At 44.3% G+C, this 16092-nt stretch overlaps 2 protein-coding genes and 1 pseudogene across 2 annotated transcripts; 2 read left to right on the top strand and 1 right to left on the bottom strand.

Annotated features, from left to right (window-relative positions):
• Nucleotides 1-1586: 1586 nt before the first annotated feature.
• On the top strand, nucleotides 1587-3934 carry LOC136473422 (uncharacterized). The gene is made up of 2 exons (XM_066471069.1): nucleotides 1587-2880; nucleotides 3634-3934. Exons 1-2 carry the CDS (start codon nucleotides 1650-1652, stop codon nucleotides 3738-3740), a joined length of 1338 nt encoding a protein of 445 aa, XP_066327166.1. The 5' UTR covers nucleotides 1587-1649; the 3' UTR covers nucleotides 3741-3934.
• An 804-nt stretch (nucleotides 3935-4738) lies between these two features.
• On the top strand, nucleotides 4739-6969 carry LOC136473421 (obtusifoliol 14-alpha demethylase-like; annotated as a pseudogene).
• Nucleotides 6970-9203: 2234 nt separating this feature from the next.
• Nucleotides 9204-15709, bottom strand: LOC136473419 (ABC transporter A family member 2-like). Its single transcript, XM_066471068.1, has 16 exons — nucleotides 15227-15709; nucleotides 13526-13757; nucleotides 13034-13203; nucleotides 12772-12957; nucleotides 12495-12590; nucleotides 12209-12409; nucleotides 11968-12124; nucleotides 11658-11887; nucleotides 11454-11571; nucleotides 11288-11364; nucleotides 11107-11196; nucleotides 10872-11015; nucleotides 10466-10780; nucleotides 10294-10374; nucleotides 10046-10222; nucleotides 9204-9696 (listed from the first exon to the last, which is right to left on the bottom strand). Exons 1-16 carry the CDS (start codon nucleotides 15593-15595, stop codon nucleotides 9454-9456), a joined length of 2886 nt encoding a protein of 961 aa, XP_066327165.1. The 5' UTR covers nucleotides 15596-15709; the 3' UTR covers nucleotides 9204-9453.
• Between the last annotated feature and the right edge of the window lie 383 nt (nucleotides 15710-16092).

The following is a 16092-nucleotide window of genomic DNA, read 5'->3' as shown; positions in this document are numbered from 1 at the left end:
GCACAATTTTATCATAAGAAGGTAGCTCATCATCACTATCACTATTATTGTCACTATCACTAGGGATATGCTTTTTGTTACCTCATGCCATAAGGCACATATGTGAGGTGCTTGATGATGAGTACTTGTGCCCTCGCCTCTTGTGATTGTCTTCTTCTTCACTTGAAGAATCATCCCATGACCTTATTGATGTGAGGCCTTTGTCCTTGCATGTCTTCTTCTTTGTCTTGGGGTGTGGGCTTGTTTGCACAAACTTCCACAAAGTGCCCCAACTCGCCGCATCCATACCATCATTTCTTTCTTTACTCATTTCTTTGATTGGTGAAGATGAAATCTTAAATTTGGATGGGCACACCCTTGACATTGAGCTTTTGGATCATCTTCTCTACCTTGTTGATAAATTTGATTGATACACAGGGTGCAAACGTGGCGTGGGGTCGGGCGGGGGCGCAAACGCCACGTGGGGTTGGGTGGGGGCACAGACATCGCGTGGGTCGAGTGGTACACAGGGTGCAATGCACAGGAACAGGGTGTAGGCGCGGGCCTCCGAACATGGGCGTCCATTCAGACTTCCGGGCGCTAGCACTGCCGTAAATTTGTGTAGAGTAGTTGACTATCAAAGCTCAGGCATACAAAGTCCTCAATCATTGAAGCCACATGAGCTCGCTCCACCATCCTCCAGCAAATCAAATGACATGCTGAGGGGAAAGGAAAGGAGAAGAAATTCTACAATTTTTTTAATTCTAATGTTTCTTTGTCATTTTGCGGCAAAGCACAAGCAGATCTTGCATAGGCACAGGCATCAACAACTTGTGGCACTACGCATATACTCTCTCCGTTCATAAAAGAATACAAGTCTCACAAGAAGGCAAACAATGTAAAGTTTAACCAAAGTAATTAAAAAGAACTAACATTTATTATAAGAAATAAGTATCATTAAATTAATTATAAAATATATTTTTATAGTAAATCTAGTTGGAGACATCAATATTAATACTATTTAATATAAACTTGGTCATAGTTAAGCTAATTTGACTGGTACAAATCTCATTGTTTCACTTTTTGTGGACGGCGGGATTACTTCAAAACATCTCTTCTACGTAACACCACCCTCTCAATTCAGGAATTAACTGATACTTCCTACCACATATAACTCTAAATAATATGGTCATAGCTAAGAGTTTTTCAGCCTGTTCGCTTGTTGGTTTCAGCCAGCCCAAACCAGCCAGCCAACCGTGTTTTCCTCTCACAATAAACCAGCACCAGCCAGCCCAAACCAGCCCAGAAACCAACCAGCGAACATGCCGTTTTTCTTTTTCTTTTTTGAGAATTACACAGTACAACATAGACGTCCGCAACACGCCCGCACACTCACCCATGAACACACGTACACAAAGCAACAGCCAGAGTTAAGAGTTTATTTGGATTGGCTATGACTGTTAGCCAGATTAACTAGCTAAAAGTTATCCAGACTAATTGCAACGACGGCCAGCCCATCCAACGACTGAAGCCCATTCCTTCCAAATCAAATAAATAGAAAATCAAATTGGCCAGCCCATCCAACAACTGAAGCCCATTCCAAAAAACCGGCCTCCTGTCTCCTGTCCTCCTCAAAAAGCCCCCGTTCTCCTCTCCGTCGCCCTCTCCCCATGGCCGCCCATTCTGAGCACCCGCCGTCACCGGCGGAACCGCAACCGCAAGCACCGCCCGCCCCCACCACCATACGCGACCTCTCCGACGACCTCCTGCGCGAGATACTCCTCCGCCTCCCGTCCCTCCCTTCGCTCGTCCGCGCCGCCCTCACCTGCCGCGCCTTCCTCGCCGCCGTCCGCTCCTCCCCCGCCTTCCGCCGCCGTTTCCGCGCGCTGCACCCGGCCCCTCTCCTCGGCTTCTTCTTCGACCCCGACGGCAATGAAAACCCCACCTTCACGCCCATCCGCCGCGGCTCCGACCGGGACCACGCGGCCGCCGTCCGCGGCCTCGACGCCTTCCTCACCCGCGTCCCGCACCAGAACGACGACGACGTCTTCCCCGGATGGCAGATAATGGAGTGCCGCGGCGGCTGCCTTCTCCTCCTCAACTGGAGAACCAAGCAGTTCGCCGCCTACAACCCCCTCACCGGGGCCTTGGATCTCGTCCCCAAGCTGCCTGATGAGATCTCCAAAGGACACCGCGGCAAGTTCATCTCCGGTGATTTCTTCCTGGTCGTCCCCGACGACGAGGCTCCCGACAGGCGTTCGTTCCGCGTGGTCTCCTCCTGCCACGACAAGTCTCGGGTGCGCGTTGCCGTCTTCTCGTCGACCACCAGGAAGTGGCAGATTCTCCCCTGGTCGGAGCCTGTGCCGACACAGCCGGCGAGTGGCAAGTACTGGCTTCTCTCGGGGAATCAGGTGAATGGGTTCCTGTGCTGGTCACACCATAAGAATGCCTACAAGGTGTTGCTGGACACTGCGACGCTGCAATTCTCGTTCATCGATCTGCCGCATGGCTTGAGTGGGCAAGGCCACCTCTACAGGACTGGGGATACAAAGGATGGGAAGCTCTGCATCGTGGCCGCGATCGATTTCACACTCTTCGTTTGGTTCCGGACACCAGATGCTGATGGTGTTGACAAGTGGGTGCTTCAAAATGTGTTGCAGATGGAGGAAGAGGTTCTTGAGGCCACCGAGGGCGAACGGGATGAACTTGAACAGCTTAAAGTGTTTGCAATTCGGGACGGTATTGTGTACATGACGACATTTGAGACATTTAGAGATGCTACTTTGCCTTGTTGGTACCTATCCTTCTGCCTGGAAACAAGGAAGCTGGAAAAGCTCTTTTATGTAAAAGCTGATGGCCATGCTCATCCCTACTTCATGCCATGGCCTACTTCTTTAGTAGGTAACAATTTGAGCTTTCTGTTTCAAGTGGAACTGGTTATGATAACCTATAAGCTGAAGATAAAAAGAAAACAATTGGCAAATCTTTGTTTTATTCTACTGGTAATCTCTTATGCTGAGTATATGGTGTCTGTTTTTTTATAGTGCTATCGTCCTTTACAAATTGCAGAGTAGGAATAATATGTACCCAGGGCCTTGTTTAGATTGCAAGTTTTTTCACTCTCTCCATCACATCAAATCTTTGGACACATGCATGGAGTATTAAATATAGATAAAAAAATAACTAATTACACAGTTTGATTGTAAATTACGAGACAAATCTTTTAAGCCTAGTTAGGCTATGATTGGACAATAATTGTCAAATACAAACGAAAGTGCTACAGTGCCAAATACAGATTCCTAAACCCAATCTAAACAAGGCCAGGTTCTGTCTAGATTCAACAGTTCGTTTCACTTGTCCAGTTGTCCTCGTATGTTTAAGGACAGCAGTGTTACACTTAACTCTTTTTATATATGAGAATACATTTGTTTCTGCATAGCCTCAGGGGTACCAGGCCGTGTAGCTCTTCCAACAAACTTAACCCAGTTCTTTGAGCTTAGTAGTAAGGAAGGGGATGTTCTCAAATCCATGTTGATCTTTCTGTTAGCTTATATAACTTGGAGTCTTTGGTTAACCTGTAATGATTAAGTTTTTAACAATAAAATCATTGCCCACCCTGATGTTTTGGTACATCGCTCGATAATTTTTATGCAGAAGTGGAGCATCCTGCTGAAGTAGAAAGAGAAAAGTTGGTCAATGACGACGACACAGAGATTATCACGACACTTGGCGCAATCAAGAGATCAGTGAAAGCTGTGTAGTAGTTTTTTTTCTAAAAAAAAAAGTTTGCTATAATGTCATGATGCTCTTCTGGTTGGTATTTCTTTTGGCTCCTCGTTCTATTTCTGTTTCCTTTTAGAGGGGAAGTGCCTTGAGCACTGTAATGCTTATCTTGTAAGCTGGTTATCCCAGCAAACTCAAAACTTTGCTTTCTATAAAGCGGGAACAATGGTCTTTGGTCTAAAAAATATCAGTCCGTGTAGCTGATTCATGTTTGTGTGACAAGATAAATGGAAACTAAATAATGGCTAAAGTTCAAGGCACACTTAATTCCATGATGATAGCATGGGATGCAATGTATGTTCACACATCCTTTGGCCACTGTCTTTTAAAGCTGGCCTCAGTACAAATGATATTATGTCAAAGGAACCGCAGGAAAATTGTAATCCTATTAGGAATACTTCCACTGTTCCACACACACTGCATCTAATGAGGACTGATCCTGGTTTTATCTCTGCTATTATTGATTAAGACTTGTTTTTGTGTTGCAACTATTACCATGCGTGATGAAGATTGATTAGATCCAATGTTTTTTTTTTTGAACTTCGGTTAGATCCAGTGTTCCTAAACTCAAGATGCATATTATTTTCTTCTTTGAAGGATTCTTGACAATATATATATTTTTTCTTGAACACACAACAAACTTTGTATTAGGTTTATTAAAACCTACTACCGCTTGCTCGTAGGAGAGCATTCGGAGCATTGGTGGTTCTTGTGTGCGCTGATGCTTGTCTCTGCATGTTTTGTAAAAAAGTGCCTCGAACTTTTAGGATATCAATATGTTGTCCAACAAGCACTCTCCTCGGTCCAGTTTATAAGACACGCATGTATATTAAGATTTAAACTTCACAATCAGTTATTATTGTTAACTATAAGTATAATAGGATGAGATATGAGATGACCGACAACTAACTTGTCTTCACTTATTCCTTTTGTTAGGGCGTTAGGCTGATTGTGGTTTGACCGCGCAGTGACCAACATGGATCTAATGATCATTGCAGCATGTCTGACCATAGCAATTTTGTATGCCACTACCAAAATGGTCCAAAGGAGAACTCTGCCCGAAACTAAGCAGGGACCTTCACTCCCACCTGTAGTGAGCACAGTTTCATTGCTTGCATATGTGCCTACGCTTGTAAGCAGTGGTCTACCGGCTGTGATCGATCACCTGCACACGAAGCTGAGTCTTTTTGGGCTGAAGAAGGTGACGTTTCTTGTCGGGCCAGAGGTGACGGCTCATTTTTTCCAAGGCTCGGAATCAGAGATCATGCAGTCCAATATCTACAAAGTCACGGTGCCCGTTTTTGGGCGAGGGGTTCTGTATGATGTGGACTTTGCTACCAGGAGCAGGCAGATCAGCTTCTGTATGGAATCCATAAAGCCCATGAACTTGAGAGGCCATGTTGATTCTATGGTTCATGAGGTGGAGGTACGTAATTAAGAAAGCAACGTCGTTTATTATTATTTTTTCCACTTCTCCTATATTTAAGTGTCTAAATTTTAAGATGATTTCAGGCAACACTCTTATACTACCATTAGTACAAGTAAATTGTCACTTTTGTGATTTGTTATTTGTCTTTGTGCCATAACGTACCAAATTTTTATCTTTGTCTGACTATAGAAATAATTGTAATAAATTGTTAAATTGTCTTTGTGCCAACACATGTCAGATTTTGTCAGGTTTGTGGTTTTGTTTAACGAGTATTTTATTCTCGGAACAAAAAATCATAGATTGTGTATGCAGAAATTGCAATGAACTAAAATAATAGTTTTAATATAAAATATATGCTAACCATCGCCTGAAAGTAAACTAAAAGTTAGGCACTTGAAATTTAGCAAATCAGAGTCCTTTATTCATTTTTATTATGATTTCCTTCATTCACGTGTGTGTCTTATTATTAGTTATGATGCCATCATCATGCATAAAATAAATCTACTTGCACTGCAGGACTACTTTGCACAATGGGGGCAACATGGTGTGGTGGACGTAAAGCACGCGATGGGGCGTCTCTTCCTGCTCATAGCAAATCGATGCTTTCTTGGAAAACAGTTCCGAGAGAATGTGTTCGACGAAGAGGTATCCACACTCGTCCGCGAGCTCTTCGAGAACGGCTTCCACTTGATCAGCCTCTTCTTCCCGTATCTCCCTATCCCGCCGCACCGTCGACGTGACAAAGCCCGAACCAAGCTCGGGGAGATCATCCACGAGGTGGTGAGGTCACGCAGGAGCTCTGCAGCTGGCCGCGCCGAGAACGACGATGTGCTGCAGAGACTCGTGGACTCCAAGTACATCAACGGCCGCTCCATGACCGAGGACGAGATCGCCGGGCTACTCGTGTGCCTGATGTTCACCGCGCAGCACACGAGCTCCAGCACCAGCACCTGGACAGGAGCCTGCCTGCTCAGCCATGGCGGGAGCAGCTACCTGGCGGCTGCCGTCGAAGAGCAGAAGCGGATCATGGAGCGACACGGCGAGCGCGTCGACTACAGCGTCCTGCAAGAGATGGGCACCCTGCATTGCTGCATCAAAGAGGCGCTGAGGCTGCACCCTCCGGCGAACTTGCTGATCCGCCACGCGAGCAAGGGCTTCAGCGTGCGAACAAGAGAAGGCAACAGATTTGACATCCCCAAGGGTCATACCCTAGTGACCTGTACGATGTTGGGCAACAGGCTGCCCTACATCTACAAGGACCCTCTCACCCTCATGTGTATGATCCCAGTAGGTTTGGTCCGGGGAGAGAGGAGGACAAAGTTGGCGGCAAGTTCTCGTATACACCCTTCAGTGCTGGGAGGCACGCTTGCTTGGGAAAGGATTTTGCTTACATGCAAATTGAGGTGATATGGAGCCATTTGCTCAGAAACTTTGAGCTCGAGTTGATCTCCCCTTTCCGGGAGGAAGAATGGGAGAAGTTAGCTCCAGGGCCTAGAGGTAAAGTGATGGTTAGTTACAAGAGACGAAGACTGCTGTCGTGATTAGCATAGAGTAAGTTGTTGGGTTGCTTGTGTACTTGCATGGGGTATCGGGGTTTATGTGTTATTTGTGTATCGTGGAGAAAGAATAACGGGACGACTAGCGCCTGGATGTTCGGCCCTATGACCCATCTGCGACCCGTCCAATACTTGCCACAGGAGCTGTCCGATCTCAGCTACAAAACCACGGAATAGCATAACAGATGGAGCGCTCACCCGCTCGTGTAACGGAACCACGGAACAGAAGGAGCGCCAGCCCGCGCCACTCGCGGCGACCTGTGCCCCACCGCGCCACAAGCATTGAGAAGAAGGGGAGGGCGCGGCGCCCGCTTGCGCCTCTGGTTCGGATGCCCAGCCGGCACCGAGAGATGGTGGAGACATCGAGGCGAGGAGGGTGCGAGATGCAACACTTATATACTTTTAAAACATCCAGATGCAACACTTGCAACATACGTCTGAAGGCAAATAAAACACTTGAAACATACATCAGAAACACTTGCAAAAACACATGAAAAACACTTCAAAACCATGTACACAACATCCAGATAAAACACTTGCAACATATGTGTGAAAATATGCAACATACATCTGAAAAAACAGCTGAAACATTGGGAACAAAAGCTTGCAACATACGTATACAACCATTACAACATCCTGATCTACTTTTGCAACATTCACATGAAACACTTGCAACATCCAGATGAAACATCTGAAACACTTGAAACATACTCTTGCAACATGCGTTTTCAGCATATAATGTCACCTTGCTGCTTGGACGAATCACGGAGGTCGGCGGCAGTGCATGGAGTTCGCCGTTGTGCCCCTGGGCGAGGACCTGCTTGGCGGCCTGGGCGACCACCTCCGTGAGGAACGCAAGCACCCTAGGCAAGCATCGGCGCGAGCACCCCTAGGCGAGCACCTGCTCAGCGGCTAAGTGGGCAACGCACCTTACATCTAGTTCGTCGGTGTCTATATTTATGTCCCTGAGCATGAGTGCTCGAATCTTTGCAATAGGGATTACAAACGGAACAGTATTGAGGTTCTAAGGTTCGGAAGCATACGCCTTCGATCCCCTAGAGAGCTTAGGTCCTCCCTTGTATAGGTTTTGGGGGACCCAATTATAGGGAGAGGGGGAGAGCGAGAGAGCTTAGGTCCTCCCTTGTATAGGTTTTGGGGGACCCGATTATAGGGAGAGGGGGAGAGAGAGAGAAATAAAAAGGGGTGGCTTTTGTCATCGTGCGTGAGTTGTCGGGTCGTTGCGTTAGTAGTGCCATAGAAGCCGGGATGATATGTCCCTTTTAACTGTGTTATACTTGCAAATACTATAACAGTCGTATCTTTCCTGTGCTGGTGTGGGCAAACATGCTCAGTACTAGTGATATGACGGCTTAGTACGACCTTTTTTACTATTTAGGAGAAGACAAATTGTATCCGAGCTCCCCAGGAGCTCGAATGCCATTCCATGGAACCGGTACAACTGCCCCTTTGATCCTTCGGGATGAAGTCAGGCAACATTTGGTAGGGCTTCGGCTCCGGCTACTTGTAAGGAGTCCTGCCAAACGCCTATAGAAAAATGGCTCCTCATAAGGAGCTAGGAGGAGCTGGAGCCGGTTTTGTATAGAGGAGCTGGAGCCTGCAAAAATGATTTCTATTGGCTCCTCCTCACAAATCTAAATACAAAATTATTACAAAACTGTCATTGAAGTCGTTTTACCAAATATTTTCTAAAACGGCATCAACTCCACCAGACAAGTTCCTTCACATAAGAAATGAGAGCTTGAGCCCTCAGTTGGTTAGGTTCCTTGCGGTGAACCAACCCACCTGGGTTTAACTTCTCGACTTCATGGGTGCTCGCATTTTTCTGGATTTATTTTAAGATTTAACGGCGTTGTGGCTTTTAGTAGTAGGCGACGTTCCCATTGACAGCGAGGTGCATGTGGTGTTCGTCAATCTCGAGATGTGTCGACAGTCTTTCGGAGGTGCTCATAGGGGTAGGTTTACGTGCATGTGTTCATATGATGAATGCGCATGCGTGTTGGACGTCTGCATCTGTATTTGTGTAATTCGTAGTAAAAGAAAGAGCATAGCCTTAGGAAACGGGGCATGGGTCCGAGGTTCCGGAGGAGCTCGGATGCCCCATTGATTGGTCGTTAATTTATTGTAGAAAATACCCATACAGATGTCTTGAAAACGGGCCATTAATTGGCCACCTTTTTTAATAAAAGGTTGTTGTAGGATCATGGCAGCCTTTTCGAATCAGCATCATAATAACCGATGCAGATGTCGTGAAAATAACTATAGCTTAATCGAAAAGTTCATAAGTTCAGATAGCTAAGCATTAACATAGCAGATATAGCAGCCTTTTTTTTTCTTTACAGCGGGAAATACTCCATTCTCAAATTATAAGTCACTCTGGCTATGTATCTAGGCATAATGTATATTTAGATGCATAATAAAAACTATATATCTAGAAAAGCTCTTACCATTTAGAAAGGAGGGAGTAGTAACCTTGTAATTCTATTGCATCTTTTACCAAGCCAAACAACAGAAAAACTAAGTGTTACACTATAGGATCTTACACAAAGCACGTCTTACCAATTACCACTGCATACAGACTTACGACTTCTAATACAAACAAAGACATGAATAGAAGATTCCTATATGTACCAGATCATCATCTACATGAAAACCAATCTAAACTTTGCAACTGGACTCATCGTTTTTTCATGGGGCCTGGTTCAGGTCAATCACATACCCAACTGGACCTCCACGGCCCATTGAAGCCCTACGAGAAAGTGACGGAGGCCTCAGCTCAGCATGGACTGGCACAGGCATCTCATCAGAGTGCCCAGAAATGCAGAGCGATCCATTTTCATCCTGATCCCAGTAAACCTCAACCATGAAGCCTCTTGGATGATCCTCTGTCTCAGTTCCAGGAATACCAACAAAACGAGCCCCCTTGGGAATCTGAATTGTCAAAGAGACACAATCAAAGAACAGAACACAGTCTTCTAAATGTATCCCTAGCAATTTTTTCTTTTCTTTGCTAAACAACCAGATAAGCAAACTAGCCTACTTGATGGGAGATATTTCTGCATCTCAGATGTTTTCCTCCATCTATGATTAGAAGTGTAAGCTGTCCCATTGAGTCACCAGGTCGTGGGTTCGAAGCAGCCTCTCCGCAGATTTTGAGGGGGAAAGGCTTGTCTCGGTTTATCCCTTCCCCAGACCCCACTCATGTGGGAGCCTCCGGCACTGGGTTTGCCCTTTTATGATTAGAAGTGTGTTGTTGTTGTTAGGGTTATTGAGTACAGACCTGAATTGTTGCTCCTGATGACAGGTTGAGAGTCACCAAGGTACCTTCAGCAGTAGAGCTCTCCAGCTCTGCCTGCTTTGCAATGTTCAGGAAGACCTCTTCAAGTGTTGTCAGACCAAGTTGAATGTCTGATATTCCAAACTCCCCTTCCCTGTCTTGCAGCTCTCCAAAGAATCTCTGTTGTGGAAGTATTAATGTATCATTTACTTAAAATGAAGTACATTAGAGCTCTGGTGCCAAGGTATTACCGTCAGAAGCGGTTCTTTGTGATGAGGGATGACAAATGTCAAGAATGTCCTGCTCTCCTCTTTTGGATTAATATCAAGTCGCTGTTTAAACACAAAAGAGAAAGGCATTTATATATCATGATGGTAAGAGACAAAACCTTAAGATGATCTTATTTAGTCATGAGACACATACTTCCTTGAAGAACCATTTGACAGCTTCTATGTTCGGATTAACTGGAGCCTCAGTGTTGCTGTTGCTGTTGGGGCTCTGCATGTGGCCATTTCCAGAGAAATTAACATTAGCGATGTATCCTGTTCCAAATTTCGACTTCAGCCTTATTGATGTCCCAATGCACCGCAGTTTCCCCTTTGCCATTATAGCTATCCGGTCACCAAGAATATCAGCCTCCTCCATGGAATGGGTGGTCAAGACAATAGCTCTTCCTTTCTTGGCCTCCTCTATGATGTCCCAAACATGCCTCCTTGTAATTGGATCCATGCCAGTAGTCTACATAACATATACTTACTTAGGTTGACATATGACAGGGCCGTAGAGGAGTCTAAGAAACAAACCAATGAAAACTTTTCTATTTCCTCACCGGTTCATCGAGAAAAACCAATTTTGGGTCACCAATCAGTGCAATCGCGACACTTAGCCGGCGCTTCATTCCTCCACTGTAGCTGCCTGCTCTAGCATTAGTTACCTGGCTGAGCTTCACTTTGGCTAATGATTCCTCTGCTACCTGTGTCAGGTGATAACCATAGGAAGATCAACATCCAAGACCATATGAGTTTCAGAGAGAACAAGTCAAAAGATTATTTTAAGAAATATACTGATGTGATTGCTGCTGGAGGCAATCCCTTGATGCTGGCAAACAATTCCATGTGCTCTTTAGCTGTTAATGCATCCCACAGGATATCGAACTGTAAAGTAACACAACACACATATTTATGTTTTTTTTTTTCAAATACATCACCACTTGCATCAATAATATCAAAATGCCTAAAGCACCACCTGTGGGCAGACTCCGATCATCCTACGGATATTTGACATTCCCACAGTGCTTCGAACAGAATGACCATAAATGAATGCTGTGAGATGTTTGGTATGTATTATTAGCATGGCGGTTATTGTTTTGAGACAAAGAAACCAGAATGTTGCTTCAATGAACGATACTTACCATCACCTCCTGTAATTGGTGTGATTCCAGTCAGACAACTGATTGTAGTTGTTTTGCCAGCTCCATTGGGCCCAAGAAGACAAAATAGCTGGTCCTTCTCAAGGTTCACCCAAAAGCCCTGAATAAATTTTTAGCTAATGAATAATCAGATCATGACAAGCATAGTTGCATGTATTTTATGTCAAAAACTAATTGATAACTTACTTTAACAGAATGAAATGGCTTAGATTTTGAGCATCTGCAACAACAACCAATGCTGAAAGTTCCTGGATATGTCTTCCGTAGACCATGTATTTGAACTGCAACACCAGGATCTACCGTATTGTTTGCAGCTTGTTCCTTTACTAGGTTTTGCTCCGCGAGAACATCCTCGTCAGTAGGGGTAGCATCATCAGCAGGACGGCTTGATCCAAAAAAGCTGAAGAGGCCTCCCTCTGGAATAAAGATTAATGGGTAGTGTAAGATACGAAAGCGGAAACAATGTGAGTAGTTATCAAATACTTCAATATCTGACCTTCCATCTTGCCTCCTTTACCCGTCCAGTATGAAGGCATAAGAAAGTAGAAAACTGACTTCCGGACACCGTTTACATTTGGAAGTATGTTGTCAAAGTATATCGCCAGGACAAACCACAAGAAAAATGTGGATATGAGCCACTTATAGATATCGTCCTGTAAGATATTTTGCAAACAATAAGTGATTGAAATCTAGTGACTAAAATACATAAAATCTAATAAGCAAAGTTATGCACGTACAATAGTAATGACACAGTCCGTCTCAAAAGATAGGCACTCCCCACGCTGATTCCAGCTAATACCTTTATCTTCAGGAGTGGCTGTTGCCTTGCCTAGAATGTTGAGGGCTTTGGCAAATAAATCAGGAGGAAATAAAGACCACAATGTCCGGTACAACTTTTTGTAGTCAGCTGAATAAGGGAACCCAAAGGTGGTAACAAGCTGCACAGGAAGAACAAAGGTATTATCACATTTTCTGAAAAAACGAAATACTGGATACATAAGATGATGATTAACAAAATATTACCTGAGTCAAGAACCCAATAATGAATATTGCAAATCCAACAGTAGTTGCCGATGCTGCCTTCGCTACGAACGTGGATATCATGAAGGCAAAACTAAGCTGCAGGAAACATGATGAATGTTTATGTAAAGGGGACATTTAAAAGAAACATATGCTTAGTAAACTATGATAAGATTAGAAAATATACCAAAAAAGTTCATCCATGAAATTTGTTAACAAAATTGAGCATTACAAACAGGCAGAACTAAAACAAATAAATCGATCAATATTTGGAACTTACCATGTTCAGTTGGAACAGGAAGAACAGGAGGAATAGGATTCCAAAATTATTATGAAGGAAGAAATCGAACTGGAACATCATCCCAAAGAGCACAGTAAAAAGTGCTGAAAGTGTTGTAAGAAGGGCCTCCCAAGTAAACCACGATAACCAGTAAGCCGATTCATAGAGCCCCATGGTAGACATAGCCTGCAATATATCAAAATTTTGGCTCACTTTGAGCATAAAGATAATGCTGGCAGACAGCGGTGAGTGAAGTTTGAACCTGACGAAGCTTTAGTTCTTTCTCTGCCACCAAAGCACTGATTTGGAAAACAAATCCAAACATTGCAATGGCAAGAAAGAAAGTTGGTCCTGCTTGAGCAATGGTAGAGAAGGTCTCTGTGGCTGGGTGAGCGAATTCCTTAAATCCGACAGTCCAGCTAAAATTTGGATCTGTAACATTCATGAAAAACACTTATTCCCAATGAACAATTAACTAACAGAACCAAACACAAAACTAACATTTAATTATGCATTACATACAAAAGAAACATTTGTGGACTCCACCTTCAGTAAGCAGGGTTTTAAAACTTTTTTAGTTTTTTTCTCTCCCTCTTAATGAAAAATGTGCTTAGGCTTACAGTAAATAGTCTGAAAAAATATCTGGCCAAGAAAATAGTATTTAAAAAGTACAAACTAGCAGGAATTATTGTCACTGAGGATGGAAATACATAAAAGCAACAATTTCCTTAAAGAATCATGGAAGAATTAATACCTCCAATAAGAAGTCTTGCCATTTCCCTCTCAGCTGCAACTTGGAGTGGTATCTGGAACTTGAAGGTCGGATCTTCGTATGTTCCTCTCCGTGCTACCGGAGTAGAGTTTGTCTGAATACCATACTTTATCTGGGTGGCATTTATATCTTGAAAATGCAAAGCACCAGGGCAGTGCATTGGGTTTTGAAACAACCAAGCATCAACATCATCCGTAGTCCTAAAACCTAAAACCTGAAAGAATCACTGAGAGCCAATCAGATGACATGTTGAGTGATTGTCAATTCTGGGGTGCAGTTGCAAAACATGATTAAGTTTTGGCTAGTGCACAACTGCACATACTCTCTCAAGTCAGAAATATAAGTTGTTTTGGACTAGTACATGAGTAGTAACAAAGTGGCTCAAAGACTTTGCTGCCCTTCATTTATACACTGAGAAAGATGGTTCACTTATTTAGAAATGAAACTAAAGCAAGAATAAAGATAAAAGTGCCTATAAATTATAGGATGAGCAACATTAGGGAAGTACAAGGAAAGATCGAAACATTTACTCGTGGACCCAAAGGGGTACTATATTTTTCAGTTTACCATCAGATTCGAGCTTATGTCAAATGACAAACTGATAGTGAATCGTAAGAAGGCAAACTATACTAGCCGTGAATACCATATTTTTACCTGATTAGCATAAAAAACAAAAAATCAGAAGCTGAATTTAAGTTAACTAATTCAGACTACATAATAGACTCATGAATGCCTGGAGTACAGTCTGAGCAGTTTTTCTGTATGCATTTTAAGCTCCTGATCAATAGCGTTTTGAGCACTGAAATAATATACTAATTTACACAAACCTAGGACCAGTTCATTGATACCATCAACTAATTTATGAGAACCCCACACTCTTCCCTAGAAATTCTCAAATATATTCGTAGTTAACATCCAAAGATGCATCCTCACCATCTTTGTTTCCAAGGAAAGGCCTTAGGACACACCAGAGCATGAAAGTGACATGAAACAACATTAACCGAATTTAGCTGTTCCTTGCAGACCTGGGAGTTTCCCAGCTCACATAATAAGCAACAAAATAGGCATCTTTTTTAACCTTCCATTTGGAAAGCTCGCAAATTCTACCCCCTAAATTCTGACGGGAGTGCCCACGGCTTGCATCAAAAAGTAAGATGGAACCAACTCAGATACTAAAATTGGGAGCATCAAGCCTTATGATGATTCAAGTTAACCATGAAGCTACGTCCAAGCCACTAAGCTCCAAAATGTTCATAAAGTTAAAAGGAGGTAAAACAACCTGTCACAGTGGACAAGAATTAGTAAAGTTAACTTGAAATAAATTTATTTTAAAATTCCAAAACCAAATCCTCTAAACTCATGCAAAATTCCTGTGTCAAAGAGGAAGTTATCACGCGGTTTTCTTTGTCTTCGAAAAAAAAACTCACTTCTGAACTGAAATCCAATCATTCCCCACCCGGAATCCAGATTCCTGCTCCCAAAAAAAATGAGAAGAAAATCCAAAATCCTCACGCGAAAGGTGCGAGCACGGCATTCGTCGCCATCCACACAGGTCAGTGGTCAGCCCAGTTCCGCAAGTCCGCAGGCGAAAATCGCACACCAACAAATTCCCGACAAGAATGTACTTGCCGAATCCAGAGCGACAAACTGAGGGGGGAGGAGGGTCGCGGAAGGAATCGGGACCTTTTCGGGCGGTATGGGCCGGCCGGGGTTGTTGTTCCGGATGGCGTCGACAAGGCCCCTGATGCGGCTGCTCCCGCCGTCGCTCCAGAGGAAGTCGTAGCAGGGGGACTTGATGAAGAACTTGTCCTCGCAGGGCGGGATCGGCGGCGCGACGAGCGGCTCCGGGTCCGGCATGTTGCGGTAGGCGGTGGTGCTGGAGAACCTGGAGCGGACGGCGCGGTCGATGCAGAAGATGAGGAAGATGAAGACGAGCGAGGAGAAGAGCTGCAGCGCGGCCGAGCGGCGGTTGCGCCAGGTGAGCGTGGCGTTCTTGCGGAGCAGCGCGCGGTACTGCTGCCACGCCAGCGCGCTGCCGCTCAGGAGCTCCATCGGTCGGTCGAGAGGCCCGGCCGCGGACCACGGGGGAGTTTCTTCTTGGCTTGGCTAGCGCTCTCTCTCTCGCCCTCCGGCCTCCCTCTCCTCGGTCTTGGAGCTTCCGGGGAGGAGTCTGAGGTTTGGGTATTTATAAGGGGGGCGTTTGAAAACGGCCAAGCGACGGACAGGAGGAAGACGCGGGTTTAGTAGGGCCCACCTGCCGGCCTGCAGCACATCGTTCCTGCGGCTGATGAGCAGCACTCCGCTGATTCAGAGAGCAGCTCTTCCTATTCCATTTTCATTTAATACTAATGATGATAATACTACCGGTACATGTACTGCAACCTTCGTCTAGGAAAGAATAAAATTACGAGATAGGTAACAGTTAAATTAGTTTAAGTTTAACTAAACTTATAAAAAACAATACTAACACTTATGTTTTCAAATAAAATTATTATGAAATATATTCTAAAATAAATCTTATAAGGAAAATGGATCCAGGCTCATTTACT

Source organism: Miscanthus floridulus, chromosome 8 (genome assembly GCF_019320115.1).
Source record: "Miscanthus floridulus cultivar M001 chromosome 8, ASM1932011v1, whole genome shotgun sequence".
Lineage (NCBI taxonomy): Eukaryota > Viridiplantae > Streptophyta > Magnoliopsida > Poales > Poaceae > Miscanthus > Miscanthus floridulus.
The sequence above is the reverse complement of the archived record's forward strand: the minus strand, read 5'-3'. Positions and strand labels throughout refer to the sequence as shown.

Bases quoted from the DNA above. Each gene is read 5' to 3' on its own strand.
- LOC136473422 (XM_066471069.1), top strand. From the start codon at position 1,650: ATGGCCGCCCATTCTGAGCACCCGCCGTCACCGGCGGAACCGCAACCG. The intron at 2,881-3,633 runs GTAACAATTTGA...ATTTTTATGCAG, and splicing joins ATGGCCTACTTCTTTAGTAG to AAGTGGAGCATCCTGCTGAA.
- LOC136473419 (XM_066471068.1), bottom strand. From the start codon at position 15,595: ATGGAGCTCCTGAGCGGCAGCGCGCTGGCGTGGCAGCAGTACCGCGCG. The intron at 12,958-13,033 runs GTTCAAACTTCA...GATATATTGCAG, and splicing joins AAGAACTAAAGCTTCGTCAG to GCTATGTCTACCATGGGGCT. The intron at 11,888-11,967 runs GTCAGATATTGA...TCTTTATTCCAG, and splicing joins TAAAGGAGGCAAGATGGAAG to AGGGAGGCCTCTTCAGCTTT.